Source organism: Tachyglossus aculeatus, chromosome 6 (assembly GCF_015852505.1).
Source record: "Tachyglossus aculeatus isolate mTacAcu1 chromosome 6, mTacAcu1.pri, whole genome shotgun sequence".
NCBI classification, from domain to species: domain Eukaryota; kingdom Metazoa; phylum Chordata; class Mammalia; order Monotremata; family Tachyglossidae; genus Tachyglossus; species Tachyglossus aculeatus.
Window position 1 is genome coordinate 21,405,561 of NC_052071.1, and position 27,220 is coordinate 21,432,780.

General features: G+C 46.9%; 1 protein-coding gene across 1 annotated transcript; it reads right to left on the bottom strand.

Moving 5' to 3' along the window:
- Positions 1-400: 400 nt before the first annotated feature.
- Positions 401-27,220, bottom strand: ATP1B4 (ATPase Na+/K+ transporting family member beta 4). Its single transcript, XM_038748494.1, has 8 exons — positions 26,909-27,220; positions 18,221-18,380; positions 10,264-10,392; positions 9,664-9,768; positions 8,274-8,470; positions 6,420-6,476; positions 3,786-3,881; positions 401-2,888 (listed from the first exon to the last, which is right to left on the bottom strand). Exons 1-8 carry the CDS (start codon positions 26,963-26,965, stop codon positions 2,727-2,729), a joined length of 963 nt encoding a protein of 320 aa, XP_038604422.1. The 5' UTR covers positions 26,966-27,220; the 3' UTR covers positions 401-2,726.

Below are 27,220 nucleotides of genomic sequence, written 5' to 3' on the forward strand. Positions count from 1 at the left end.
CCATCAGAAACAAACTACAATAATCAAGCAGTATGCCCAGCAAAGATCTTCTCAGGAGCATTTGAAAGGGTTCAGTCACTCTAAAAGAAAATCATTCTCAGCTGAGACCCAACTTTCAGTTTCACCCATCTCGGGCCGAACAACCTTTTCTGCACTCCTGAAAAGGGGTTTTAGATGATGCAAAATTCTGAAATGTGGCCAACAGCTAGGCTAGCTTCAATAAAGCAGCTTTGACTTCCTGCACGTGATTCAATAGCCTTTTAGACTGTAAGCTGCTTTGAGGACAGGGATCGTGGTGACTAATTCTGTTGTTCTGTCCTAAACACTTAGTTCTGTGCTCTGCACACAGTAAACGTTCAAATGCCATTGAATGATCAAGAGCCAAAGCGTGTTACAGAAACGCCATGCATTTTATTTTCATTTAGGTTTATTAGGGTCAAATCCCCTATATAAAAAAATCAGGCTTTATAAGGAACAATATCTGAGGGCCAGAAATACCATCCAATACCAGTCTGGCCACAATGACAGGACATATTTGAACCAAGATACCTGGGGACTAAATATCTCCTTGACAGCACTTAGGTACCAATCTTTATTTTTCGATAGTAATGTCTGTCTCCCACTCTAGACTGTTAACATAAGAATATGCTATGTTGTACTCTCCCAAGCGCTTAGTGCAGAGCCCCGTAAGAGATCAATAAATATGATTGACAATAATGGAATATCTACTGGATAGTAGCTGGCAAACTAGGGTTTTGGGGTATGTACTGTGCTAGGATAAATTACAAATGGGGGAAAAAAAACCACCTCAGGGCGGCATGTTATTAAATTCACTTTCCAATGGCTCTGCACATACATTCATTCGTCCATTCAGTTGTATTTATTGAGCGCTTACAGTGTGCAGAGCACTCTGCTAAGCACTTGGAAAGTACAATTCGGCAATAGAGACAATCCCTGCCCATACCGGGCTTACAGTCTAGAACCACAGTTCCACTTAAAGGCATTTTTCAGTGACCCTTCTTGGTTAGTTGAGGTTTCCATCCTTGGAGAAAGTTGACCCAAATTACCCCTTCCCAGGGGAGTCAGAGTTGGCCTAGCAGAGTGCAACATTGGACACAAAACTTAAATGCTTTCTGGTGAGCTGAATTGGGGACCTGTAAATGCATATAGATGGAATTGTACTTGCACAGCCCTCCTCACTTTAAAGGTGGGAAATCTTAAGAATCATGAAATTGGCCACTTTCAATTCTCCTTATAACTGCAGCCAAATCTTGATTACTTGTGGTAATGGAAGCTAAAACAACCTGGACATTTTGAAATCCACGGCCAGTCCAAAACATTACTTCACTTCTAACGTTGCCAACGTCTAACTAGAATGAACATAAAATGGAACTGCTTTGAGTGCAGTTTCTCCTTTATTCCCCGCCCCTGTTTCCTCTCGGTTACAAGGAGCTACCAGGAATTACAATGAAGCCAGCAGGCAGATTGAGAAAGGAAGAGGAGGATACGGACCTCCTTGAAATTTGCTAAACTTTCTTGCCTTGCCACAGGCTGCGGCTGGATTCTTCCCCACCACCAAACTGATGTGTGAGGTAGGGGGAAAGAACATCTCTAGAGTGGGATTTGGTTCTTTTCTGGCCCTAAAGCTGAGTGTGGTCATTTCCAGGCTGTGTATCCTAGCAATATGTGGAAGAGAAAACCTTGCTGTTCTGCCAGAGGCTCAGAAATATCCATGGAAGAAAAACGGGGTATTTACCTTGGAATTTACATGTTAGGAGAGGAAAGATCACTGAAATTCATCCAAAGGACTTGTTATCAATATCAGCCACTCATCTCCCTCTCAGCCAACCGAGGCAACTGAGAACTAGTTAATCGTATTTATCGAGTGCTTACTGTCTGCAGAACACTGTACTAAGCGATTGGGAGAGTACACTATAACAAAGTTGGTAGACACACTTCCCACGTTGGGAGAGACATTGAACTAAACCCGAGCGCTTCCCTCTCACCTGCCGTAAGGCCGAGGCGAAGTGGGTTAGTCACAAGAATTTGGAGGCTAGGTACTTTTTGGAGGGGGGATTTGCCAGATTTGTGCAACCTGTGGATTTGTGTGGAGGTTTTTAATCTTTGTATTTGGCATTAAATGGTCTCAGATTGATGGGAGAAATTCAACAGCCCGGATAGAAAGCTAGTAATCAAAACTAGTTGGGACTGAGGATTGTTCAGGTAACTAAATCCCATTTGGCTCAGCTATCTGCAATTTGTTTCTCAGACAGACACATACCTAATTATTTCTTAGTACTGGGGCCTTACCTTGGCTCAGAACTGGCTGGTCAGTTAACCATCTTTCACATTATTTGATCTCTACTGAACTGGGAGGGCACAATAGTCAAGCTCTGAAGGGACCATCTGAAAATACTTAGAATTCAAAGGAAAGAGTCTAAATAGAAGTTCTGCTGCGGACTTGCTGCTTCTCTTTTGGAATTATACTACCCTATGGCTATAAACAGAAGGCTACTTTTATCAAGTAAATAGAAAACAGAATTCTGTTGATTTTTCACAAGGGTAGAGCCCATCCACGCAATCCAACAGTGCTATTTGACATTTCAAGTACAGAGAAATCCAAGATTGTCCGTTCTCCAGATTCTCCGAATTAACAGGGGGGAGAGAATTTGGTGTCTACTGATGGTGACGGCGTGGAACCGAGCCACAGGGTATCCGAGACGCGATTACCCTCCGATGTTCAGTGTGAAGAGAACTCGGCCCACAAAGCGGTCGTTGTTAACGTTATTCACGACGTCGTTGCCTAGCAAGAGGCACTGTAGAGCCACAGGATGGTTCTTCTTCACCTCAGTGAAGTGCATAGCCACCAAGGGGGAGGTGTAGTTTACCTGGAGGGGAGAAGATGTCTCTGAGTGGTGTAGGAGGCCGTCAGGGAGACTGTGGGACTCGAGCAGAAACCACAACCGACAAGCCCTGTTGGTGCCAAGCAGAGCGCAGCAAAGCTCCCTGAATGTGCTCACTTTGCCTGTATTGCCTTTCCAACCCGGGCTTTTTGGTAAAGATTTGGAGGCTCTCAGACTCTTGGGCCTGGAGCAGGGGCTGTGGTGAGGCCTTTGTCCGTGTCCCAGTGATCAAACGGTGGCAGCTTCTCGAGGGTGGAAGTTGGCTGCCCTCATCCCTGACTTTATCGCCCACTTCTTCCTTGTGCCCTGTATCACTGCCTCTTTTATAGGATGATTAGGAGGGACTTGTAAGGGCAGAATTAATAATAATTGCAGTATTAAACGTTTACTCTTTCAAGGGCTCTCTGTGCTAAACAGGAAAGAGACCTCGGTTTTCCCCCCCCATATCCCTCTAGGTCAAAATTTTGAAAGCAAAACCTCTCAAGGCAGGAGACTTTTTCCGATTTGGTGGCTTTGGACCAGTTCTGCTGAACTTAGGTGGGTCACAATCCCGGACTCCTCTGTGCTCACAGAAAGGATTACCCCGGTAGTCATCCTCACATCTCCATTAGATACCGACCGAAAGAAACTGAGAAACGAGGACCGAAAGGTCACTGAGCTTATCAGCCCTAGAGCTGGCTGGAAGACCTGAGAAGTTCTCACCCGTACTTCTCCTTCCTGGCTGCTTGACCACACCGTGGAGTAAACCCTTTGTGTTTCTCTCTGTGGTGGACTACTGCCTGTTTAATGCAGTCAGCCTGGGCTATTTCTGGTTGGCGTGCCCTTTGTGCGGAGAAACTCCAGTCAACTAAACGGCGGGGCTTCGTCTGAAAATCCACTTACGTGGGTGAGCTTGCCGTAATAAGGGTAGTACATGAGATCAAACGTGCCGTTCTCCGGATAGAAGTCCACAGTCTTGAGGTCGCTTTTGTTGCCTTTCTGAAATGAAAAAGTGGAATGAGGGTGGGGAACACAGAGGGTTTAGGGAAAACTCTCTTGAGCTTCCTCAGGCCAAAGAACTGTGGCAAATGCCGGGGTACTGGCTGTAATAACCGCCCTTACTGCAAACGAGGAATGCTACAGAGCTCGGGCTCTGGGTATTTCAGGCCAAGTATCTACCCAGCTTCTGCCTGGATCACTGAGGGAAAGGTGGAGGACTTTTCTGAGGTAGGTAAAAATTGTGTCCTACTTTCCAGCTCAGAAGATGTTTAAAGGGTCGGACGAGTGGGGAGAATGGAGAGAAATACCTGATTGTGATGCCTGAGATCAGACTAGACTGTGCGCTCCTTGTGGGCAGGGAGCGTGTCTATCAACTCTACTGTTTTCTCCCAAGTGCCTAGTACAGTTCTCCGATCCTATTGATTGATTGAGAAATCCAGTGAAAACCCTCTTCTCTGGACCCCGAGAAGTGAAGAAAACTGGGCCGTCGAGACTTTCCCACGACATCCACCCTTGCCATTAGATGCAGATGTTTGAACCTATGAAACTACTTATGCCCAAAGATGACGATGTTACAGAGCCCTGTACGCTACTGCAGAATCAGTGATGACATGAATTGGACAGGACGGTTCATTCAACTTATCTGCAAGCACGATCAATGGGAAAATACTGCTCGATGCACATTGAGACTTCAGTTATGTAGGTGAACTTAGGAAATAAATACGGGCGCGTTTCAGGTGAAGTAAACTCCATTTTCTACAGTAGTCTGTATCCAAACTTCCCTGGGTCTCAAGCTCTTACATTCTGGATTATTGAGAAGAGCTTTATAGAGAAGTAGCGTGGTCAGTGGAAAGAGCAACGGCTTGAGAATCAGAGGTTGTGGGTTCTAATCCTGGCTCCACTACTTTTCAGCTGTGTGACTTTGGAACAAGTCATTTAACTTCTTTGTGCCTCAGTTACCTCATCTGTAAAATGGGGATTAAGACTGTGAGCCTCACGTGGGACAACCTGATTACCTTGTATCCCCCCACCTTAGTGCTTTGAATGGTGCTTGGCACATACCATCATCATTATTATTATTATTAAGCATTTTCCTGTAATTGGGAGGAATAGGCCAAAGCCAGGGAAGGAAAGCTTAACTCCAGAATGTGAAAACGGGACGTAATTGGTGATTTTTAAAAAGAAATTCAACATGCCCATTTACTATTATTTCTTCATCTCAGCGAGGAAAGGCTGACTCCAAAAATCTTCAACAAGATTTCATTAACAATAAGAATAAGAGGGGCCAAGAATAAGAACAAAAACAATGAGGGGCCATCACCCTGCTGAAGAGGCAGTCAAGAGTAGGGGGACACAGGTCCTTAGGGGGACCAGACAGGACAACTGCCACTTCCAGCTTGGTTTCTGCCCTGCCAGAAATAACAATTCTGGAGTATCGAAGGAGAGGAGCTAGGTGGGAAAAGATTAAGGGGAGGCAAGACTTCCAGGTAGAGGATGGAAAAAATCCCACTCATCTGGCTTAATGGATAGAGCACGGGCTTGAGAGTAACGTGGTCATCGGTCCTAATCCCGGCTCCACCACTTGTCTGCTGTTTGACCTTGGGCTAATCACTTTACTTCTCTGTGCCTCAGTTACTTCCCAGTACTTTCCTATTGATGGTGCTTGCAGATAAGTTGAATGAACCGTCCTGTCCAATTCACGTCATCACTGATTCTGCAGTAGCGTGCAGTGCTCTGTAACATCGTGATCTTTGGACATCAGTAGTTTCATAGTTACTTCATCTGTAAAATGAGGATTGGGATTGTGTCCAATCTGGCTTGTATCCACCCCAGTGCTTAGAATAGTGCCTGACACATAATAAGCACGTAACAAATACCATAATAATTATTATTATTATCATTATTATTTTAAGATGTGGCCCAGACAAAACAGTTAAGGTTTTAGTCTAGGTTACGGCTTGGGCTGTGTGGGACTGACCTCATTTCTACACTTGTCTGCAGTATTGAAGCGTAACCCTTAATACGCCAGAGCTGTTGCTGCCTGAAAAGGAGCACCAGGCAAGAATATCCCTCTTCCGGCACTCTGCCTTTGTGCTCAAGTTATGTGAGTTTATGCCGTATATAAAAAGTAACGGAGTAGAGATTTGTGGTGGGACACTAAAGGTACTTGTACAATTTCTCACTGTTTAGGTCCTTCCTTGGAGGTTGGCAATAACACACTGCCTGAGCAATAGTCCCATAATCTAGTGCAGAGCATAAGACAGTCATTGTCAGGATGCTTGAGAGAGACTGAAAAGAATAGAAGCAAGAGGATGACTGCCTCTTCTCCAGTTACTTGAGAGATACCAGAGTCATTTCTTGTCACAAAAAGATTACACCTTTAGTTGAGGCCCAAAAACCAAAGTCTCAGTTAAAGCCTAGCAAAGGCCTGCTTGGAAAATAAGCTAAGTCAGTCATATTGTGACTTGAGGGCTGATGGGTTCTTTTTTGGGGGGGGCATGAAGTATTAGTGACCGAAAGCAAACTAAACATTTTTACCTGAACTTGGCAGTCAACATTCACAGGTTTTCCAGAGCCCGGTAGGAAGCCTATGATCTATTTAAAACAACAGGACAACAAAAAAGCCTGTTACGTCACAGCAATGTAAAAATCACAATGAAAATGTAAACCTATTGTTGGGGCCTGGAGGACCATTGGGGGATTTTCAGGTGGATTGAAGCGGCTGGAACCGCAGCCCTCCATCTAGCTGATGGTGGGGGTGGGTGGGTGGTGGCTTAGTACAGTGCTCTGCACATAGTAAGCGCTCAATAAATACGACTGATGATGGTGGCGGCAGCAAACTGTGGACTGTGTGAGTGGGTAATCCAGCCTCCTCCACTCCTGTGTGTTTTCCCTGCTCAATGGGATTTATTGAGCGCTTACTGTGTCAAGAGGGAGACAGAGCCTAGTCTGGAGAGGAAAGGAAGGAAGAAGGTGGGATGAGCAGAGCCCTCAGACTGTTTTTCAAGTATAAAGAGTCTGGGAACTGCTGATCTTCAAAACCACAGGTTTATCTCTTCCTGGCTTTGTTTCTCTGTCTGATCATTTGTTATCCGTTATTGTGGTTGCCAACTGGAAAGAGTGAAAACTATCTACGATCCCTACTGTTTCTAGGTCAGTGAATGGCTGGGCTCTCCTAAGTCATTTTCATTCAGGTCCTGAACTGCAGGAGGAAGGATCTGAGTGAGCTTTAAGGAAGAACTTCCTAACTGCAAAGGGGGTCAGAGTAAATGAGGGGGCCTCTAGAGTGGTGCCTATCAGCCTGGGATGCCTCCTTCCCGCCCCTGCACAAAAAGAAGGACTGCCCTAGGTTACTTGCGGAGCTGAGAGTCCCTCATTCTCTGCAGAAGGGAATGGCTCAGGTGCCATCCGTGTGCTAGTTTCCAGAAAAGCTGTGGAGGGATTCTGATTAGACTTTAAAACCCTCCACAATTCCTGGAAGAAAGCCAGTGCCGTACTGGCAAGCAGCGTGGCCGAGTGGAAAGAGCATGGACCTGGGTTCTTATCCCAGCTCTGACAAATGCTTGCTGTGTGACCTTGGGCAAGTCACTTGACTTGGACATGCCTCCGTTCTCTTGTACTCCCTTCTACTTAGACTGTGAGCCCCAGGCGGGACAGGAACTGTGTCCAACCTAATTCACCCATATCTACGCCAGAGCTTAGAACAGTGTTTGGCACATTGTAAGCACGTGGGGCTCCCAGTGGCTCAGTGGAAAGAGCACAGGCTTTGGAGTCAGAGGTCATGGGTTCGTATCCCGGATCCGCCTCATATCTGCTGTGTGACCCTGGGCAAGTCGCTTCCCTGAGCCTCAGTTCCCTCATCTGTAAAACGAGGATTAAGACTGTGAGCCCCACGTGGGATGACCTGATCACCTTGTATCCCCCCAGCGCTTAGAACAGTGCTTTGCACATAGTAAGCGCTGAACAAATGCTATCATTATTAAGTACCATTAAAAAACAAACAAAAATCTCATCGGTATTTATTCAGCGTCGGCCGCGTGCAGAGCAGTGCTGAGATCTTGAGTGCTCCCACTGAAAGTGATAGACCCGATCCCTGCCTTCGAAAGGCTTCCGATCCAACGGGGAGCTTACAACAAACTGATCGGCCAAGTGTCATCTTGCCCATTTCTGTGGCACTAAAAGGGCGTCTGTCCCGCCACCCGACTGGAGCATCCGAGAGGTTTCCACCACCATTCGTTCCCTCAGATTCTGGCACGGGGAGAGTGATAACGGTGAGAACCTACGAAGTGGCTGAAGTTTACCTCTTCCTGCCTAAGAAAAACCCTCCCAGGCTTATGTGAAGCCAGTGACCCACGTGGGGACGTGGCAGCGATGTCCGGAATGGAGTCTCACCCGGTTCATCTTCAGCAGGATGCAGGGTTGGCCGGTGGAATATCCGAAGGTCGGGTCCTCGATGCCGGAGCAGTTCCCCAGAAAGGAGCGTTTAAACTGGCAGGCTTTCTTCTCTGCGTCGTCTTCCCCATCCTGGAGAAAGTACTCTCCACGAAAGCAATTTATGTTCTTTTCGTCTTGAAGGCTGTCATTATATGCTGAGGTCAGAAGAGAGATCTGGTTAAGCTGATTCTTGGGGAGCCTGTGATTTCAGCGGTCTCCCTCGAGTCTCTTTCCAGCCTGGGCCCGCCCAATCTTCCCCCTCTGTTGGCAGCTTAACCTTGGGGCCCAATCCTAGGAACTGGAACCAGACCGCAGCAGAAATAGTAAGATCAGGGGGAGGTAAACTTGGAAAACTTCTTTGGCCCATTCTGACTTTCTGCAGTAATAGCTCTCATCTCCTGCTGCTCATTTCCATGGCATTAAAAGCTCCCGTGATATGCATGAAGGTGAAGGGAAAGAGAACTTAATGTAGATATATGGGGATATAACTGCAGCTACTAAAATTCTCTAGGGTAGTTTGAAGCCCACAGTCATTCAAAAGTCTAACCTGCTGCCACGGTGCAAGCCCCTGGAATTCTGAAATTCTCTTCATTTGGCTGAGGCCTCTGGTTTTCCAGTAGTTTTATATCTCACGCGGGGTTGTTTCCTTACCGCGCATTGGCCTTGAGATAAAAAGGTGGGTTCTCTGACTCCATGATGAGGCATTTTGCCCCCTAGTCTTCTGAAGAGGTCTATCTATCCTGTACATTTTACAGTTTCTTACTAAGCCACTTTGGCGCCTGGTTTTTCTTTGTCGGAGAACTGTGTTTGCATAAATAACTTTGAAAGAGAAGCAGCAGTCAAGGAGGAGCGGGGCACATGCTAATGTTTCTCCTGCAGTATTTCCACTACTAATAATGTGACAGTCTCTTGACCCTTCCTGCCAAACACCAAGGTGCAGGAAAATGAAACTGATATGGTGCCTGCGCGTTATTTTGGACTCTAAACCGTGCTCCTCTTTCCCAGCACCTATTTCTTACTTCCCGGCACAGAAAGCTTGATTAACTTGTCCGTGTGGTTGCCTCCAGTTTACCTGACCGAGGAGGTCAGTTGTTGGTTGAAAAGATTCTCATTATCTAGAGAGAACAAAGTCATTCCCCTCCCTTTCTCCCCTCCCTCTCAAAGGGTGTGTGTCCATATGGAGCACTTGAATTTCCAGTTCTCTTTATAACATCCCTGTGAGGTCGGGTTAGGCAGACATCATTTTAGAGATGAGATGAGAATGCAAAGTGGTCACCCAGCCAGCCAGAGCAGAGAGAACCAGAACTCAGGTCTCTTGACTTTCTATGCTCACTTACCTAGAACTTACCTTCCAGAAAGTGATGTAAGCTGTCCACGTAAGATGACCACGAACTGCGTTCCGATGCGTTGAAGTTAACGATGAAGCTGTGTGTGTAGGGTCTAATCATAACTCCTGGTAATGTAAGCAAGCACACGGACTGGGTGAACTCAATCCTGGATGTTTTATAGGTTCTTAAAAGTCTTAAGTTGCAAATCACAATTAAAAGGATCACAATAACAATGCCGGTATTTCCCGAGGGCTCACCAGATGCCAAGCTCCGTGTTAAGCACTGGAATAGGTACAAAACAATACCATCAGACAGAGTTCCTGTCCCTCATGGGGATCCCAGTCTGAGGGAAGGAAAACAAGTATTTAATTCCCATTGTACAGTTGTGGAAACTGAGGTCACACAGAAGGCCGAAAGAGAAACTCAGCTCTCCTGACTCTCAGTCCCGTGCTGCTTTCCAACCATAATTTGCCTGATGTCATTAAAATCCTACTCTTAATTAAATCCCCAAAGTTATTGCCAGAAAAAGCCAAGCCTAACCAGGCTGAACATCTTGTGGCGGAATATTTCAGGCCAGCAAATTGAGAAATAGCAGGACATTTGTCAGCTGCCTTACTTACCGGGTGGACTGACTCGATCTCTGTAAGTAGGTAGGTAAGGGCTGATGGTAAGCATCATTGTGTACATACAAAGTGTGAACATCCCAGCCAGAAACGCATATAAAATAAAGTAAAAGAGTAAAATCAGACCTGCAAAACAGCAAAAAGAGGGTTTCATTAGTGGGTTCCGAAGCATCTTGGGGCTCTTCCGATACTTTGGAAATGGCAAGTGGGCTTTCTCCCCTGAATTGGTATCCTTCCTGACAAAACTTAAGGAATTTCTCTGCTTAAAAGGGAACGATTGCAAAAAAGAGTAAGACAACAAATTCGGTTTCAAAAATTCCATGCACACCAGCGTGGGTCCGAAGGCCAGAAGTAAACAAACTTGGGTCCCGAAGAAACAAGGCTTGGGGAGGAAACGGATTGAGTCAAAAGAAAAATAAATAAATACGTGGAATCGGAATTCCAGCACCGACCCCCGAAGCCAGCTGCCGTCATCTGTATCGTTACGAAGACCCGAGTGTCTATGGGAAGGCTGGTGTGTAGTTTATTTTCAGAGCTGTATCAGACCGCGCTCACTAAAAGTCCAACCATGTGAACGGCATGAAAAGAAAACAAGAGCAGCACAGATGCATCTCTTCGCCCTCAGTAGCCCTTAGCCCTGACGTGACTTGGGCTGCGTTCGCTCGCTCAGAACCGGATTGTCAGCTGGAAACGTCTCGGGAGACTTCCGGGGAAAGAGCGTCACTTTCAGATAATAAAGGGAAACGCTAGAATGCGGCTCTCCCTAGGGAACTCTTCCCAGGCCGAGCTCAGGGACAATCAGATGTGCCTTTCCTCCTCCAGATGCTCGAGGTGCTTGTGTGAATGGAAACCAGTTCGTGGTGGGAACCGGACCACGGTAGGTCCGCGATCCACCCGGGGGAAACGGCCGGATGACGTGGTCCAGGTCGAACCCCTACCAGGGCCGGGCTGCTCCAGAGAACCTGGAAGCGTTGGCTGGATTTCTTCAGGCTTTTCCGGGAAGGAAGAGAAGCAGCAGCAGGACATTAAAATCACCCTTGCCCTGCTGGTTACCCCTGCTTTTAGTTACATATGGTGTAATTAATCACACCGTAAGGGAGGGCACCAATCCCCAAAGTTCCGCTCTGCTAAATTTAGACTCCTGGCATCAGGGGAATTTATTTAGAGTAAGGTTAGTTTAACCCCGGTCCTACCCAGATGGAGGGGAATTCAGCAACCTTGAGAGTCCTTGAGGGAAAGGCAAAATAGTGGTACTCTGCTCTCTCCCTTTATGAGACCCCAACTGTCCCCAGGGAAATTGCATGAGATGACCGGGCCTAGACGTCAGAGGATCTGGGTTCTAATCCCGGCTCTGTCACTTGTCTGCTGGGTGACCTTGGGTAAGTCACGTAACTTCTCTATGCCTCAGCTTGCTCCTCTGTAAAATGGGGATTAAGACTGTGATGGAACAAGGACTGTGTCCAACCCAATTATCTATCTAATAGATAATTATAGATAGATAGATAATTATATCTATCCCAGCGTAAGTGACTGAAACATAGTAAGCACTTGACGAATACCACAATTATTATTGTTATGAAGGACAAGATGGATTGCTTCAGCCTTAACTGTCCTTTATTCATTCATTCATTCATTCAATCGTATTTATTGAGCGCTTACTGTGTGCAGAGCACTGGACTAAGCGCTTGGGAAGTACAAGTTGGCAACATGTAGAGACGGTCCCTACCCAACAGTAGGCTCACAGTCTAAAAGGGGGAGACAGAGAACAAAACCAAACATACTAACAAAATAAAATAAATAGAATAGATATGTACAAGTAAAATAAATAAATAAATAAGAGTAGCAAATACGTACAAACATATATACATATATACAGGTGCAGTGGGGAAGGGAAGGAGGTAAGATGGGGGGATGGAAAGGGGGACGAGGGGGAGAGGAAGGAAGGGGCTCAGTCTGGGAAGGCCTCCTGGAGTAGGCCTTGCACAGAGGCGCATCAGCTTTTTCTCTAGCTTTAGAGCGAAGTTCCCCAGTTGGGCCCCTTAAAGGGGCTGGGCACCTGCTCACCCTCCTGGTCCTCATTTCTGACAATATCAAGGGAGACGGACTCAAACATCCCTGGAAGTCTAGCGCTAATCAGCACCATGTGATTGGATCAAGTGTTAAACAGTCACTTGGAGGGTTAGTACAGTGCTCTGCACATAGTAAGCACTCAATAAATACGATTGATGATTTATTTCCCTTCAAGGTCCTACTGAGAGCTCACCTCTTCCAGGAGGCCTTCCCAAACTGAGCCCCTTCCTTCCTCTCCCCCTCCTCCCCCTCTCCATCCCCCCCCATTTTACCTCCTTCCCTTCCCCACAGCACCTGTACATATGGATATATGTTTGTACATATTTATTACTCTATTTATTTTACTTGTACATATCTATTCTATTTATTTTATTTTGTTAATATGTTTGGTTTTGTTCTCTGTCTCCCCCTTTTAGACTGTGAGCCCACTGTTGGGTAGGGACTGTCTCTATATGTTGCCAACTTGTACTTCCCAAGCGCTTAGTACATTGCTCTGCGCACAGTAAGCGCTCAATAAATACGATTGATTGATTGATTGATTGATTAAGCACTTACTATGTGCCAAGCTCTGTTCTAAGCGCCGGGGAGGTTACAAGGTGATCAGGTTGTCCCATGGGGGGCTCATAGTCTTCATCCCCATTTTCCAGATGAGGGAACTGAGGCCCAGAGAAGTGAAGTGACTTGCCCAAAGTCACACAGCTGGCAGTTGGCGGAGCCGGAATTTGAACCCATGATCCCTGACTCCAAAGCCCGCGTTCTTTCCACTGAGCCACGCTGCTTCTCTGGTATTAGTTAAGGGCTTACTATGTGCCAACTGTACTAAACGCTGGGGTAGACACAAGCTATGCAGGCTGGATGCAGTCCAAGTACCATGGCGGGGGGGGACTCCCAGTCTTAGTCCCCATTTTCCAGATGAGGTAACTGAGTCCCAGAAAAGTGAAGTGACTTGGCCAAAGTCACACAGCAGACAAGTGGTGGAGCCGGAATTAGAACCCAAGTCCTTCCGACCCCCAGGCCCGGGCTCTACCCATTAGGCGACACCACTTCTCCCTCCTATTCTCCCAAGTCCCGGGGTTCCGGAGGTGGGGTCCAAAGAGTCCCCACCATTGCCAAACAGAAGCCTCACTCCCTTCCTCCTTCCTGAAGCCCATAAAACGGCATCCAGCGCTTAGAACAGTGCTCAGCACATAGTAAGCGCTTAACAAATGCCATGATTATGGTGCCACCAAACTAGCTCTCTTCCTCCCTTCAAAGCCCTACTGAGAGCTCACCTTCCCAGACTGAGCCCTGCCTTTTTTCCTCCCCTTCCCATGGCCCCCCTCCCTCCCTCTGCAATAATAATAATAATAATAATAATAATAATAATAATAATAATAATAATAATAACAACAACATTTGTTAAGTGCTTACTATATGCAAAGCACTGTTCTAAGCACTGGGGAGATACAAGGTAATAATAATAATAATAATGGCATTTATAAAGCACTTACTATGTGCCAAGCACTGTTCTAAACGCTGGGGAGGTTACAAGGTAATCAGGTTGCCCCACTTGGGGCTCACAGCCTTAATCCCCATTTTACAGATGAGGTAACTGAGGCCCAGAGAAGTGAAGTGACTTGCCCAAAGTCACACAGCTGACAAGTGGCGGAGCCGGGAATTGAACCCATGACCTCTGACTCCAAAGCCCGGGCTCTTTCCCACTGAGCCATGAAGGTGATCAGGTTGTACCACATGGGGCTCACAGTCTTAATCCCCATTTTACAGATGAGGTAACTGAGGCCCAGAGAAAAATAATAATAATAATGGCATTTATTAAGCGCTTACTATGTGCAAAGCACTGTTCTAAGAGCTGGGGAGGTTACAGGGTGATCAGGTTGTCCCACATGGGGCTCACAGTCTTAATCCCCATTTTACAGATGAGGTAACCGAGGCCCAAAGAATAGTAATAATAATAATAATAATGGCATTTATTAAGCACTTACTATGTGCAAAGCACTGTTCTAAGCGCTGGGGAGATAGAAGGTGATCAGGTTGTCCCACATAGGGCTCACAGTCCTAACCCCATTTTACAGATGAGGTAACTGAGGCCCAGAGAAGTGAAGTTACTTGCCCAAAGTCACCCAGCTGACAATTGGCAGAACTGGGATTTGAACCCATGACCTCTGACTCCAAAGCCCGGGCTCTTTTCCACTGAGCCACAAAGGTGATCAGGTTGCCCCACATGGGGCTCACAGTCTTAATCCCCATTTTACAGATGAGGTAACTGAGGCCCAGAGAATAATAGTAATAATGGCATTTATTAAGCGCTTAGTATGTGCAAAGCACTGTTCTAAGCGCTGGGGAGGTTACAAGGTGATCAGGTTGTCCCACGGGGGGCTCACAGTCTTAATCCCCATTTTACAGATGAGGTCACTGAGGCCCAGAGAAGTGAAGTGACTTGCCCAAAGTCACCCAGCTGACAATTGGTGGAGCCGGGATTCGAACCCACGACCTCTGACTCCAAAGCGCGTGCTCTTTCCACTGAGCCACGCTGCTTCTCTTATATGTCTACATATTTATTACGTTTGTACATACTTACTATATTTTATTAATGATGTGTGCATAGCTATAATTCTATTTATTCTGATAGTACTGACACCCGTCTACTTGCTTCTGTTGTCTGCCTCCCCCTTCTAGAGCGTGAGCCCTCTGTCGCTGTACGTTGCCGATGTGTCCTTCCCAAGCGCTTAGTCCAGTGCTGTGCATATAGTAAGCGCTCAATCAATCCGGTTGAGTGAATGAATGAATGCTGCTCTGGCTGCTTCTCCCCGCCGGCCCAGTGGGGGGCGCCATGCCTTCCCCCGCCTCAGCGGGGCGCCCGGGTGGCACGTGACCCGCGCGCGGGCTGCCAATTGGACGCGGGGATTCCGCGATGACGTCAGGGCTCGCGGCTGCGCGCGAGCTTCCCACCCAGGCCTGAGGGCGGGAAGCCCGAGGTTGCCCTCAAAATGGGGCTGGTTGTGCTAACCCTTTCCTTTGTCAACGGGGAAGGCCCTCAGGACGTAGCCCGTCCCTTTTTTCCCCTCAAGTTGCTAAACGCAGACCCCAGGGAGCTACCACAGTGATAGCTTTCAGCCCTGTCAGGCTGAGGCCTGAGGAGCGCTTCTTGGGCCAAAGGCAGGGGGGCGGCGGGGTGGCCATGTTGGATCCCCTCACGTCAAGGCAGGGTGTTGGCCATGTTGGAGCGAGTTGGCCATGCTGGAGCGACCGATCCTGTGGCAGGGGGCTGGCCATGTCGGGGCCCTGGGCCTAATTCAGGGGGTTTGTCATGTTGGAGCGAACCTAAGGCAGGGAGTTGGCCATGTTGGGGCCTTGGTCCTGAGGCAGGGGGTTGGCCATGTTGGGGCCTTGGTCCTGAGGCAGGGGGTTGGCTATGTTGGGGCCTTGATCCTGAGGCACGGAGTTGGCCATGTTGGGGCCTTGATCCTGAGGCGGGGAGTTGGCCATGTTGGGGCCTTGGTCCTGAGGCAGGGGGTTGGCCATGTTGGGGCCTTGGTCCTGAGGCAGGGGGTTGGCCATGTTGGGACCCTGGTCCTGAGGCAGGGGGTTGGCCATGTTGGGGCTTTGGTCCTGAGGCAGGGGGTTGGCCATGTTGGGGCTTTGAACCTGAGGCAGGGGTTTGGCCATGTTGGGGCCCTGGTCCTGAGGCAGGGGGTTGGCCATGTTCATTCATTCAATCGTATTTATTGAGCGCTTACTGTGTGCAGAGCACTGTACTAAGTGCTTGGGAAGAACAAGTTGGCAACATAGACAGTCCCTACCCAACAATGGCTCACAGTCTAGAAGGGGGAGACAGACAACAAAACAAGGGGACTGATCATTTTGGAACCCCTGATCCTAAGGCAGGGAGTTGGCCATGTTGGAGTCCCTGGTCTAAGGCAAAGAGTTGGCCATGCTGGGGCCCTGGTCCTAAGGCAAGGGGTTGGCCATGTTGGGGCCTTGGTCCTTAGGCAGGGGGTCGGCCGTGTCAGAGCCTATGGTTCTAAGGCAGGGGATTGATCATGTCGGAGCCTATGGTTCTGAGGCAGGGGATCGGTCATGTTGGAGCCCGTGGTTCTAAGGCGGGGTTGGCCAAGTCAGGGCCCCCGGCCGGGTTTGAGGCTCGGAGCTCTGGGCAAAGGCAGCCTGAGGCAGTTACAAAAAGCTAGCCTGGGCTGAGTGAGTTGGGAATGGCACTTGGGTCCCATTAAAAACCCTGGAAGAAATTCGAATGGACAAAGCTTCATAGAGCCTAATTGAGTCCCACATATTTCAATTTATCAACTCAATTTAACTTTTCAGGCAGGACTTGGCATTGGTTTAGTGAGGACTCTAAACTCTTATGGGCAGGGAATGTGTCTAACCAACTCTGTTATATTGTATTCACCCCTGCTCCACTTATCAGCTGTGTGACTTTGGGGAAGTCACTTAACTTCTCTGCACCTCAATTACCTCATCTGTAAAATGGGGATTAAGACTGTGAGCCCCATGTGGGACAACCTGATTACCTTGTATCTACCCCAGTGCTTAGAGCTGTGCTTGGTGCATAGTAAGCGCCTAACAAAATACCAGGGTTACTGTTATTATTATTACACTGCACTGCAAACAGTAATCACCCGATAAATACCGTTAATCAATTGATTTCTTTCCTTCTCTGTCTGCGCTTTCCTCTCTTTTCCCCATCTGTCACCATCCTCTTCCTCTCCAGACATACCTAACCCCATGGAACATATCTGGTAAAGCCCGCTTTCTCCTTAGAGCAGGCTCCAGCCTTCTTTAGATTTAGGATTTTACCTTATGTGAAGCTTGTTAAAGGCAAGCAACAGTTACCTGGTTCTGCGGTACGAGAACACTAAACCAGAGAGACCCACAGAATAGGTACTGCATGATAATCATAATTATGGTATTTATTCAGAACTGGGGTAGGTACAGTAATTATGATATTTATTAAGAACTGGAGGAGATACAATGTAAGCACAGTGGAGGCGGTTCCTCTCCCATTTGGGGCTCACCAGGGAAAGCATAAGAAAATCACTTGTTCCCAATTAGCCATTACCCAATCATTCCCACTAGTTTGATCTTCCTAAGGAATTCGACCACAGTGACCAGACTGTACCAGGTCTTCCTCGGGTCAGGCATTTCCCTTCTAGCTGTTCCTCACAGACTTTCAGGACTCCAAATCTATCAAAGAAATAATTATGAAATCTGGGGGAAAGGTGACTCCGGGAAAGAAAGGAGCTTCATCAGTATGAACCATCTAACAAAATCATCTACCCCAGCAGGACTCCAGCCACAGAAAACCCACGTCAATATGTCCTGCCATCTTAAATAAGATTTTACTTTCAGATCAGATTCAGGGCATTTGAGAAAAAAGAGAGATAGTTTTATTACATATTATATTATAAATGGCATTTATTAAGCATTTGCTATGTGCAAAGCACTGTTCTAAGCACTGGGGAGGCTACAGAGTGATCAAGTTGTCCCACTGAGGGCTCACAGTCAATCCCCATTTTACAGATGAGGTGACTGAGGCACAGAGAAGTTAAGTGACTTGCCCAAAGTCACACAGCTGACAATTGGCAGAGCCGGGATTTGAGCCCATGACCACTGACTCCAAAGCCCATGCTCTTTCCGCTGAGCCACGCTACTTCTCTTTTTATGATGAGTTACAGTCTCTGTGGCAATTTATTAGTACTTTTTAAGTATTATGCTGTCTCCCGAGACTAGAATAATACCACTTTTAACTGCTGGTCTAAATTGTACAGAAGGAATGCTATTTAAGGAACATCCAGATAAGTGCACCGAGCAGAAAGTAAAGCAGCTCTAGAAGCTCGAAGAAAAATAGAAATGGAATCTGCAAACCTACCCCAACTCTGGCCAGAGCGACCCAAAAATTCTCTCTTCTCTGGATCCCAAAGGTAAGTTTTCACTTGTTGCATGATGTCGTCCCAACTTCTCCTCGCCGTCCCGCTCGTCTCCCCCTCTCTGTCCTCTGAAAGCCGTTGGTTCTCTTCATCCTTATTTTCCTGGAATTGTTACAAAAAACAGCCCCTTTTTCATCAGAACATCCCATCAGCCAAAAATAAATGGAAAACTACTCAATAGTTGGAGACGTTTCAAGTTTTCGTTTTCCCATCATTGCATCCTTTGTTACTAGAGGCAGTATTTTTTCTTTTTGGAGGCTGTTTTATCAAGAGTTGTGTCTACTGGAGAGGAATTTTTGCTATAAATTTTATTTTGCATTTTACCAAAAGCTACGAAGCTTACTCTTGAGATGTTTTGCTCCAAGTTCAACTCTGTCAGTAAAGGGAAAGGGTTATATTTTCTTTCTCTAGTTTGTAGGAATTGCAAAGGTAGTAATAATAGCACTTATTGAGCATCTGTCTGGTGCTGTGCATTGTACTAGACGCTTGGGAAGTACAGAATGTCCAAGTGGTACATTTCCTGCTCACAGGCAGCTTAGACTCTAATGGAGGGAGAGGGAACAAACAAAAATGTTTCCAACTGGAGGTGTCAAAAATAAATTAGTTGAACAGATGCGTTAATGAGGACTAGTGAGGGGGTAGAATTGGAGAAGCAACGTGGCCTAGTGGATAGAGAACGGACCTAGGTTCTAATTCTGACTCTGCCACTTACCTGCTTTTTGACCTTAGGCAAGTCACTTCACTTCTCTGTGCTTCAGTTACCTCATCTGAATATTGGGGGTTAAGATTGTTTGTTCCAAGTGGGACAGGGATTGTGTCCAACCTGATTATCTTGTATCTACCCCAGTGCTTAGAATAATAATAAGAATGATAATTCATTGATTTGTTAAGTGCTTACTATGTGCCAGGCCCTGCACTAAGCGCTGGGTTGGTTACAAGCAAATCAGGTTGGACACAGTCCCTGTCCCACGTAGGGCTTACAGTCTTCACCCCGTTTTACAGATGAGGTAACTGAGGCACAGAGAAGTGAAGCGACTTGCCCAAGGTCACACAACAGACAAGTGGTAGAGCCGGGATTAGAACCCACGGCCTGTGCTCTATCCACTACGCCCTGGAACATAGCACATAACAAATACCATTTTTTAAAAAATCATAGGTACAAGAGGTAGCTGAGGGTGAGTAAGACTTAGGGTGCTGGAAAATTAATTGGGGAAAGTTTATTGAGGGAGGTGGGATTTTTTTTAGGAGGAATTTGATTGTAGGAAGAGCTGTGGTCTAAAGTGAGAAGGTGGGAGACGCTAAACTGGGGAATAACGCTTTCTGGCATATAGCAAGTGCTTAAATACCATTCAAAAACGCAGCGTGAGGGCAGGGGTGGAGGTGGAAGAGTAAAGAGGTGGGTCTAGCTAAAAGGACGGCTTGGGTGGAACAAAGCATTAACTGGGGACTAACGGTTGAAGAGGTAGGTAAGGTGGGGCCAGTTGGCGGAAAGCCTCGAAAGTGGTCGCGGGGAGTTTTGGTTTGACGCGGAGACACGAGGAGTCAGTGGGGGCTTTGGAGGAGAGATGTGGGTCGGGGGGTGCTTAAGGAAAATGATCCGAGCAGAAGTGTATTGTATGGATTGGAGGGGAGAGAGGCTGGAGATTGGAAGAGCAGCAGAGAGGTTAATGGAATAGTCTAACTGTGGTAAGAGCGGAGCCTGCTTGGGGCAGGCAGCAGGTGGGGTGGAGAGGAACATCAGCAAGAGTAACTCAATACAGCAGTGGCACTGCACATACATTCCCAATAATTATTATTAATCATTTTAATAGTACTAAGGTGGTATTTGTTTAGCACTTACTGTACTAAGTGCTGGGGTAGATACAAGATAATCAGGTCCCACGTGGAAGTAGAAGGGAGAACAGGTATTGAATCCCCATTTTGCAGATGAGGGAACTGAGGCATAAAGTTACAGTTGCAATTACAACCATCTTTCTTCCCTGAAGAGCTCAGGATGTTTCATCCGCAAGTACACCCACCCCCACTTTCAGGTTGGAGAAATTTAGGCACAGAGTGAGGTACCTAACATATAGACTCCCAGTGACAGTGGCAGGCACTGGGGCAAAGACTTGGGGTTTCCAGAGTTGGTCCGATGAGGAAAAGAGCTGGGAGTAATGGAGGTGGTGCGGAAGAGGAAGGAGGCTGGTGAGAAGGAAGGAGGGACCTGTGCCCTGCTGTCCTATAAAATCCCCAGGAAGTCAGGATTGCCCATTTCAAAATTTCCACCACCCCCTGAGGGCTGACATTCTGCAAATGGCTGATTCTCATCAACCCGCCTCTTGTAAACCAGGTTTTGAGAACTAGGGCAAAACCCCAACCTTCTAGGTGATTTTTTTTCATGCAACATTGTAGGAGGGGTTAGCTAACACACATCTGACTCTAGACACCTCCCCAACCTTGTCCAACTTGTTTGACCTTTGCTGCGGTTTGCAAGGGGGTCCGCTAAAAATTGCTGCTTCAGCAGTAGCAGGGCCGCCTTCCTTTCCTCTTACTGATGAGATTTGATTGACACCTACTCCTGTTGGAGTAGCAAAGGTGACAGATGATACCCATCCTGGCTGCCTGAAAGCTGGGAGGGGAGGGGGCACAGAACCCAGGAACATTCAATTTAAATGCACGTATTGTTTGTAATAGTTTTTGCCAGCTCTGGATCACTGAGAAGAAAAACATTCGGGCAGTACTATTTTTTTAATGGTATTGGGTAAGAGCTTACTATGTGCCAGGCACTGTACTGAGTTGTGCTGCAGACATAAGATAATTAGGTTGGACACAGTCCGTGTCCCACGTGAGGTTCACAGTCTTAATCCCCATTTTACAGGTGAGGTAACTGAGGCGCAGAGAAGTGAAGTGACATGCCCGGTGTCACACAGCAGACAGGTCGCAGAGCTGGGATTAGAACCCAGATCCTTCAGGCTCCCGGGCCCTTGCTCTGTATTTGAGCACTTACTCTGTGCGGGTATTGTACCAAGTGCTACAGTTAGCAGCCATGATTCCTGCCTTCGAAGAGCTGAGGATAATAACCCCCCATCACCCAATCCGTTTTTCTCTGTGTGATGCTAATCGATAATGCTGGCGATTGACTGGTTACTGGGAGACCAGTAGGCCTCTTGAATGATTTTAGGTTTGAGTCTGCCATTCCAGCCACCTGTCATGTCTTCCATCAGGATGAGAATTAATTCTCTAGGAGATGGAAACAGTGACTTCTGGGCATTGAGCGCATTGGTGTCCTTTCAATCGATAGTATTTATTGAGTACCTGTTGTGTGCGGGGCACTGTACTAAGTATTTGGGGGAGCATGATAGAATTAAGTAGATAGATTCCCTGATCTTGAGGGGCTTAAAATTTAGAGGTGGGGTGGGGCCAGACAATGAAATAACTTACAGGTAAGAGGAAGTACTTGCCTGCTGTGTGATTTTGGGCAAGTCATCTAACTTCTCTGTTCCTCAGTTTCCTCATCTGTAAAACAGGGATTTGAGTCTGTTCTCCGTTGTGCTTAGACTGTGAGCCCTGTGAGAGATAGTGTCCAATCTGATTGTCTTGTATCTATCCCGAGTGCTTAGTACAGGTGCTTGGCACAGAGTGCTTAACAAATACCGTGATTATTAATAGAGTATTAAAGATAGGTTCAAAACTGACACCAGGCGAGGTGGGGGGATGAGGGGTAAATGTCTAAATGTCTACGTGGGGTGAAAGTTGCAGGGATCAAAGTTAAGGAAGCTAGAAATGAAATGGGGACAGCCTCCTAGAGATGTAATTTCATAAAGACTTCGAAGAGAGGGAGAACTGTGGTCTGCTGGATGTGAAGGGCAGCAAGTTTCAGGAAGGAGAGATGGTGTGAGCCAGTGGTTGGTGGGGAGAGAAAAAGATGAAACGTATTGTGTTGAGATGAACAGAGAGCGCAAATTCTGTAGTGGCTTCAGTGGGAGAAGAGGTCGGTAAGTACGCGGAGAAGCTGAGTGAATTAAAACCAATGGTTAGGAGTTTCTGCTTGATGTAGAGAGAAGTTTTTGAGTTTTAAAAATGCGCAAAATGGCATTGTAGAAAAATCATCCAGTAAGCAGGATGAAATATGGACTGGAGAGAGGAGCAACTAGAAGCAGGGAGGTCAGCAAGGAGACTGATGCAGTAATCAGGCCACGATAGGACAAGCGCCTGGACCAGCATGGTGATATGGGATGGAGATAAAGGGGTGGATTCTGTAAATTTTGAGGAGGAAAAATTGACAGAATTTGGTGACAAAACTGAAAATAGGGGGCTGAAAGAGGCAAAAAGCCAAGGAAAATGGCCAGGTTACAGGCTTAAGAGATGGCGAAGATGGTGGTAGCATCAACCTTGATAAGCAGGTTAAGTGCAAGCAGGATATCCATTCAGAGAGATCCTGGAGGCAGGAGGAAATCAATCAGTGTTATTTATTGAGTGCTTAACATGTGCAGGCCACTGTACTAAGCACCAAGGGAGAGAATAATACAAAAGAGTTGGTATATCTGATCCCTGCTCAAGAGGAGCTTACAATCTAGAGGCACACACATTAAAATAAACTACGGATCTGTACATAAGTGCAGTGCGGCTGAAGGTGGAGTTGATATCAAAGGCTTAAAGGGGTACAGATCAGAGGAAATTTGAGATTGCAGAGGAGAGAGATGGGGACTAGCAAGGTAGATTTGGGAGTTGGTGGTTGAAGCCCTGGGAACGGATGTTACCTGAGGGAGTGAGGGTAGGTTTAAAGAAGGTGACCCAGAACTGAGACTCAAGAAACACCTGCATTTAGGGAGTGGGAAGCAGTGGAAGATCCAGAGCAGGAGACTGAGAAGCATTAAGCAGACCGGTAAGAGGAAAAAACTGTCAGAAAAACCAAGGTTAGGATATGTCCAAGAAAGGGGAAGGGTCCTCAGAAGATGCAGATAGATTATAATAGTTTACTAGGTCTCTTTTTTTTTTCCTCCTGATACCTTAGCCACTTAAAGTGTCTGGCTCCCGAGAGACGTCTTCCTTTCCTGATGACTTGTGGATTTGAACTTTGAGTAAAATATTAAGTCTAAATTCAGCAGAACATGTGGGTTGTTGAGAATGATAATAGTTTGACTCCTAAAGACTTCATTCCAATTCATAATCACCATCATCACAGCTATACAGTATTCAAAGCCCTATTCAAAATTGAGCCCATGATGACCCTAAGGCACGATCCTTGGCCTTCATAATGGGGAGCGGGCGGGTACAGAGACAGAGTAACTCTTAAACACTATATCAAGTCATCTAGACCGTGCGCTCCTCCTCTAGACCGTAAGCTCCTTGTGGGCAGGGAATGGGACTGCCAATTCTATTATTTGTTCTCTCCGAAGTTCAGGGCTCTGCACACAGTAAGTATTCAGTAAATACCATTGATTGATTCAATATCTCACAGTAACAACTTAAAATTTAAAACCAAATTTCAGCAGTTCATTACTGCTCAGATAGTGGTAGATTAGGCACTGCTTTGCTCATGACATTTTATAAATGAGGAATTTAATCCTATGGTACCTCTGCTAAAGGAGGAGCTCTTAAGGATTCTACTGTTTGTCGGCAGTCGTCGTCACCTTCTCTGGGTTTTAGGTGTTTTCCTTCTGCAAAATGAGGAGAATGTGCTAGTTTCCCTCACCAGGTGTGCTGACAGAAACAATGAATGAAAATGGGGTAACAAGTTTTGCAAATCCGCTTTTCAGTCTTAACAGGGGACTTGATTACAGACGGACGATTCCGCTAGTCTAGTCTGACACATCTGCGTATTGAAATCTGGGGCTGCGTAATTACTGTCAGCGTGATCTACACTTCATCCCACATAGTTGACTCTCTTGTCTATTTACCTTTCAATCATTCATTCATTCATTCAACCATATTTATGGAGTGCTTACTGTGAAAGCACTTAGAAGAGCAATTATTGGGTAAATCCTTAGAAGAGTACAATATAACAACAGACACATTCCCTGCCCACAGTGAGCTCACAGTCTAGAGAGGGAGACAGACATTAAATAAATAAGAAATGCCTTTGGTTTTCTGTTCAAAATTCTTTGTGAAGCTGCAGAACCCTAAAAGGGGTAATTGACTAGCCTTTCTCTTGGCAGGGACGGGGTGATGGGAGTATGGTGGGAATGGAAGAAAGGAAGGAAGGGGCTGGTGCTATATTTCTGTTTATTCTGATGACTTGACAACTGTCCGCATGTTTTGTTCTGTTCTCTGTCTCCCTCTTCTAGACCGTTAGCCCGTTGTTGGGTAGGGACTGTCTCTATATGTTGCCAACTTGTACTTCCCAAGAGCTCAGTACAGTGCTCTGCACACAGTAAGCGCTCAATAAATACGATTGAATGAATGAATAAATAAAGGGTGGAGCCTTTGGATGTGTTTCTCTCTCTCTGTTTCTCCCTCTTCCCCCCCTCCCTCCCTTCCCCTTCACTCCCCCCCCACTTTTTTGTTTCCCTCTTTCCCCTTCTCACCCCCTCTGATTTCTCTCCCCCTTTTAGACTGTGAGCCCACTGTTGGGTAGGGACTGTCTCTTTATGTTGCTAACTTGTACTTCCCAAGTGCTTAGTACAGTGCTCCGCGCACAGTAAGTGCTCAATAAATACGATTGATTGATTGATTGATTGAATTTCCACCCCAGCCTCATCAGTGAAACAACTGAGGTCCTCGGTGGTCGAAAGAACTTGGTTTGTCGAGTTTCTGTGCTTGTGATGAGACATTTCTTTTTTCAGCCTGGCAACCTATAGTCAGCTCTGATGAACATCTTTGATTTTATTGCTGTCATAGGGCCCTGATCCCTTGATTAACTTCCTGAGGGGAATGGGTACAGGGATGGAGGGAGTTAGGGGAGTCGAAGGGTGAAAAGGTGCAGAGGTTATAAGGTTGTGTAAGAAGGGAAATAATATATTTAGCCCCAGCCTTTAGGTACTAAAGGCTACCAGCTTTTCAAAAAGTTAACTTCCTCCCATTCTCCCTCACTCCCCGAGGCTATCTACAGTCTCTGAACACTGTGTTCTCCTACCTATGCAGCTGGGAAAACAGGGCCAGCAGTGCACAGAGGCTTTCCTCTTTTTCCACAATGTCCCTTCTCCTCCCCACCTCCAGTTCCTGCCCTCTGCTTTGCCCGCAACGTTGCAACCTGTGCAGGGAGCTTCCCCGCCTCAGTGCCATTTTGAAATGGGGACCACGTTGTGGGGAAGGTGATGAACCTACCTACAGTGCAACCCTGCGTAGACTACACTTTTAGATATCACGGACATGTCTTTCTTTGGGGCACATAAACCCTCAAGCCTGAGCCTCAGTTTACTCCAGGTAGCTCAGTCCTCCTTGCAGATTGAGGTTTCCTCGGGGGGCAGGGACTGCTGGTGCCCCAGCTGTTTTCCTCCTTTGGGGGGCCGACTCAGGGGCTCCTGCGCCTGTGTAAGAGACCCAGGTGAGATATCCTGGCCTTTCTCAAGGCTCAAGGAGTGCAGCTCTCCGCGACTTGCACTGCCAGCCTGGTAGGTTTGTTACCAACAGTGGCTCTCACTGCAGCTCACCCCCATCGGGGAACTCGGGCTCTCAAATTTCCTGGTGCTTTCACCTCCCAATATGGTGTGTTTCAGGGACTGCTCATCTTCTGGACTTAAACCACCAGGTGAATCTCCCAGGTACCCATATATAACACTTTTTTTAGTCTTTTCCCATTTATCTCTGTAGACAAGAGGGAAATGGAGAGCTACGTATATAAATACTCAGATACATATCCGCCGGATATAAATCTACACAGCTTACATGGCTAAGAGAAAGGGAGGTGTCCCTGCTAGGTCTCTGGTTTCCAGCCCAAGCCCATCCTCCAGAACAGAACAGAAGTTCTGCAATTCAGGTTTTAGAAAGGGCTCGAGCTGGTTTATACGAATTAGTTGGTCTTTAAGGCTGAAACCGACCAACATGTGATTGTAAACCCTGTGAGGGTCTCTGACTCTGCTTCAAAGGGAATTGTTAGCACTTCATTCAGTATTGTGCCCCCACCCCCATTAATAAATCAACCACGGTTCGTGGTCCTGGCAGAGAATGATTGTTTGCTTGTTGAGTGTTTATTAATGTTCTGCAGTAATTGGGACTCTTGCCAAAATAGAAAGTACACAGCCCTTGGTCTTGGACTGTAAACTCCTTGGAGTCAGGGTTCGTATCTACCAATTCTATTGTAATCTTCCAATACAATACTGCTTAGAGCAGTTCTCTGCACACCATAAGCACTCAGTAAGTACCATCGATAGATTAAAGGATAAGATTTTCTTCCTCTCCTCCTCCCATCCGAATACATCGTTAAAATCAGAAGAGGAAACTTTAGGAGGTGTTGGCTTGTCCCACTGGCTTGGATGTCCTGGCTGCCCCAAGAGTGTCCCTTCTCTTACAGACCAAGAAGAAGGCGCCCCAGGTCAGTGGCACAGGTCCGCCTTATTAAAATGACGGACCTGTGCCATCACAAAGTCGCTGAAACGAGATCATCCCCTTTATGCCACCCTATTTCCTACCCCCCGCCCCCCCCCCCCCCCAACACATACATCCCTCCCAAGAGGAGAAGCACACCAAAGCACTGTGGCCCCAGGACTCACCAGGTCGGGAGGGAGGCTCTGAGGAAGGGATTCCGCCTCCTGGGCCCTGGGATTCATTTCCACAGCTTGGTAGGGAATGCAGGAAAACGGCAATGTTAGAAGTCTCCGAAGCTCTCTCCGTGCCGAGGATACAAACTGCTGTCGGCACTTGCCCCCTCAGACCACTGAGCTCAGCAGGCAACGATTCTGGCCTCCCAGATAATCTTACCCTGCCACCACTTCTTGACCCTAGTCACCTGGAAACCTTTGTGGGGCAAAGTCCACTCATCGCTTACATGGATTCAGACAATCCTGGCAAGTGGTGAGAGGCTG

What these genes read in the sequence shown, in the direction of transcription:
- ATP1B4 (XM_038748494.1), bottom strand. Translation starts at nt 26,965, where the DNA reads ATGAATCCCAGGGCCCAGGAGGCGGAATCCCTTCCTCAGAGCCTCCCT. An exon ending in AGAGCCTCCCTCCCGACCTG is followed by an intron (nt 18,381 to 26,908) that starts GTGAGTCCTGGG and finishes TAACAATTCCAG; the next exon opens with GAAAATAAGGATGAAGAGAA. An exon ending in ATTACGGCAAGCTCACCCAC is followed by an intron (nt 2,889 to 3,785) that starts GTAAGTGGATTT and finishes TCTCCCCTCCAG; the next exon opens with GTAAACTACACCTCCCCCTT.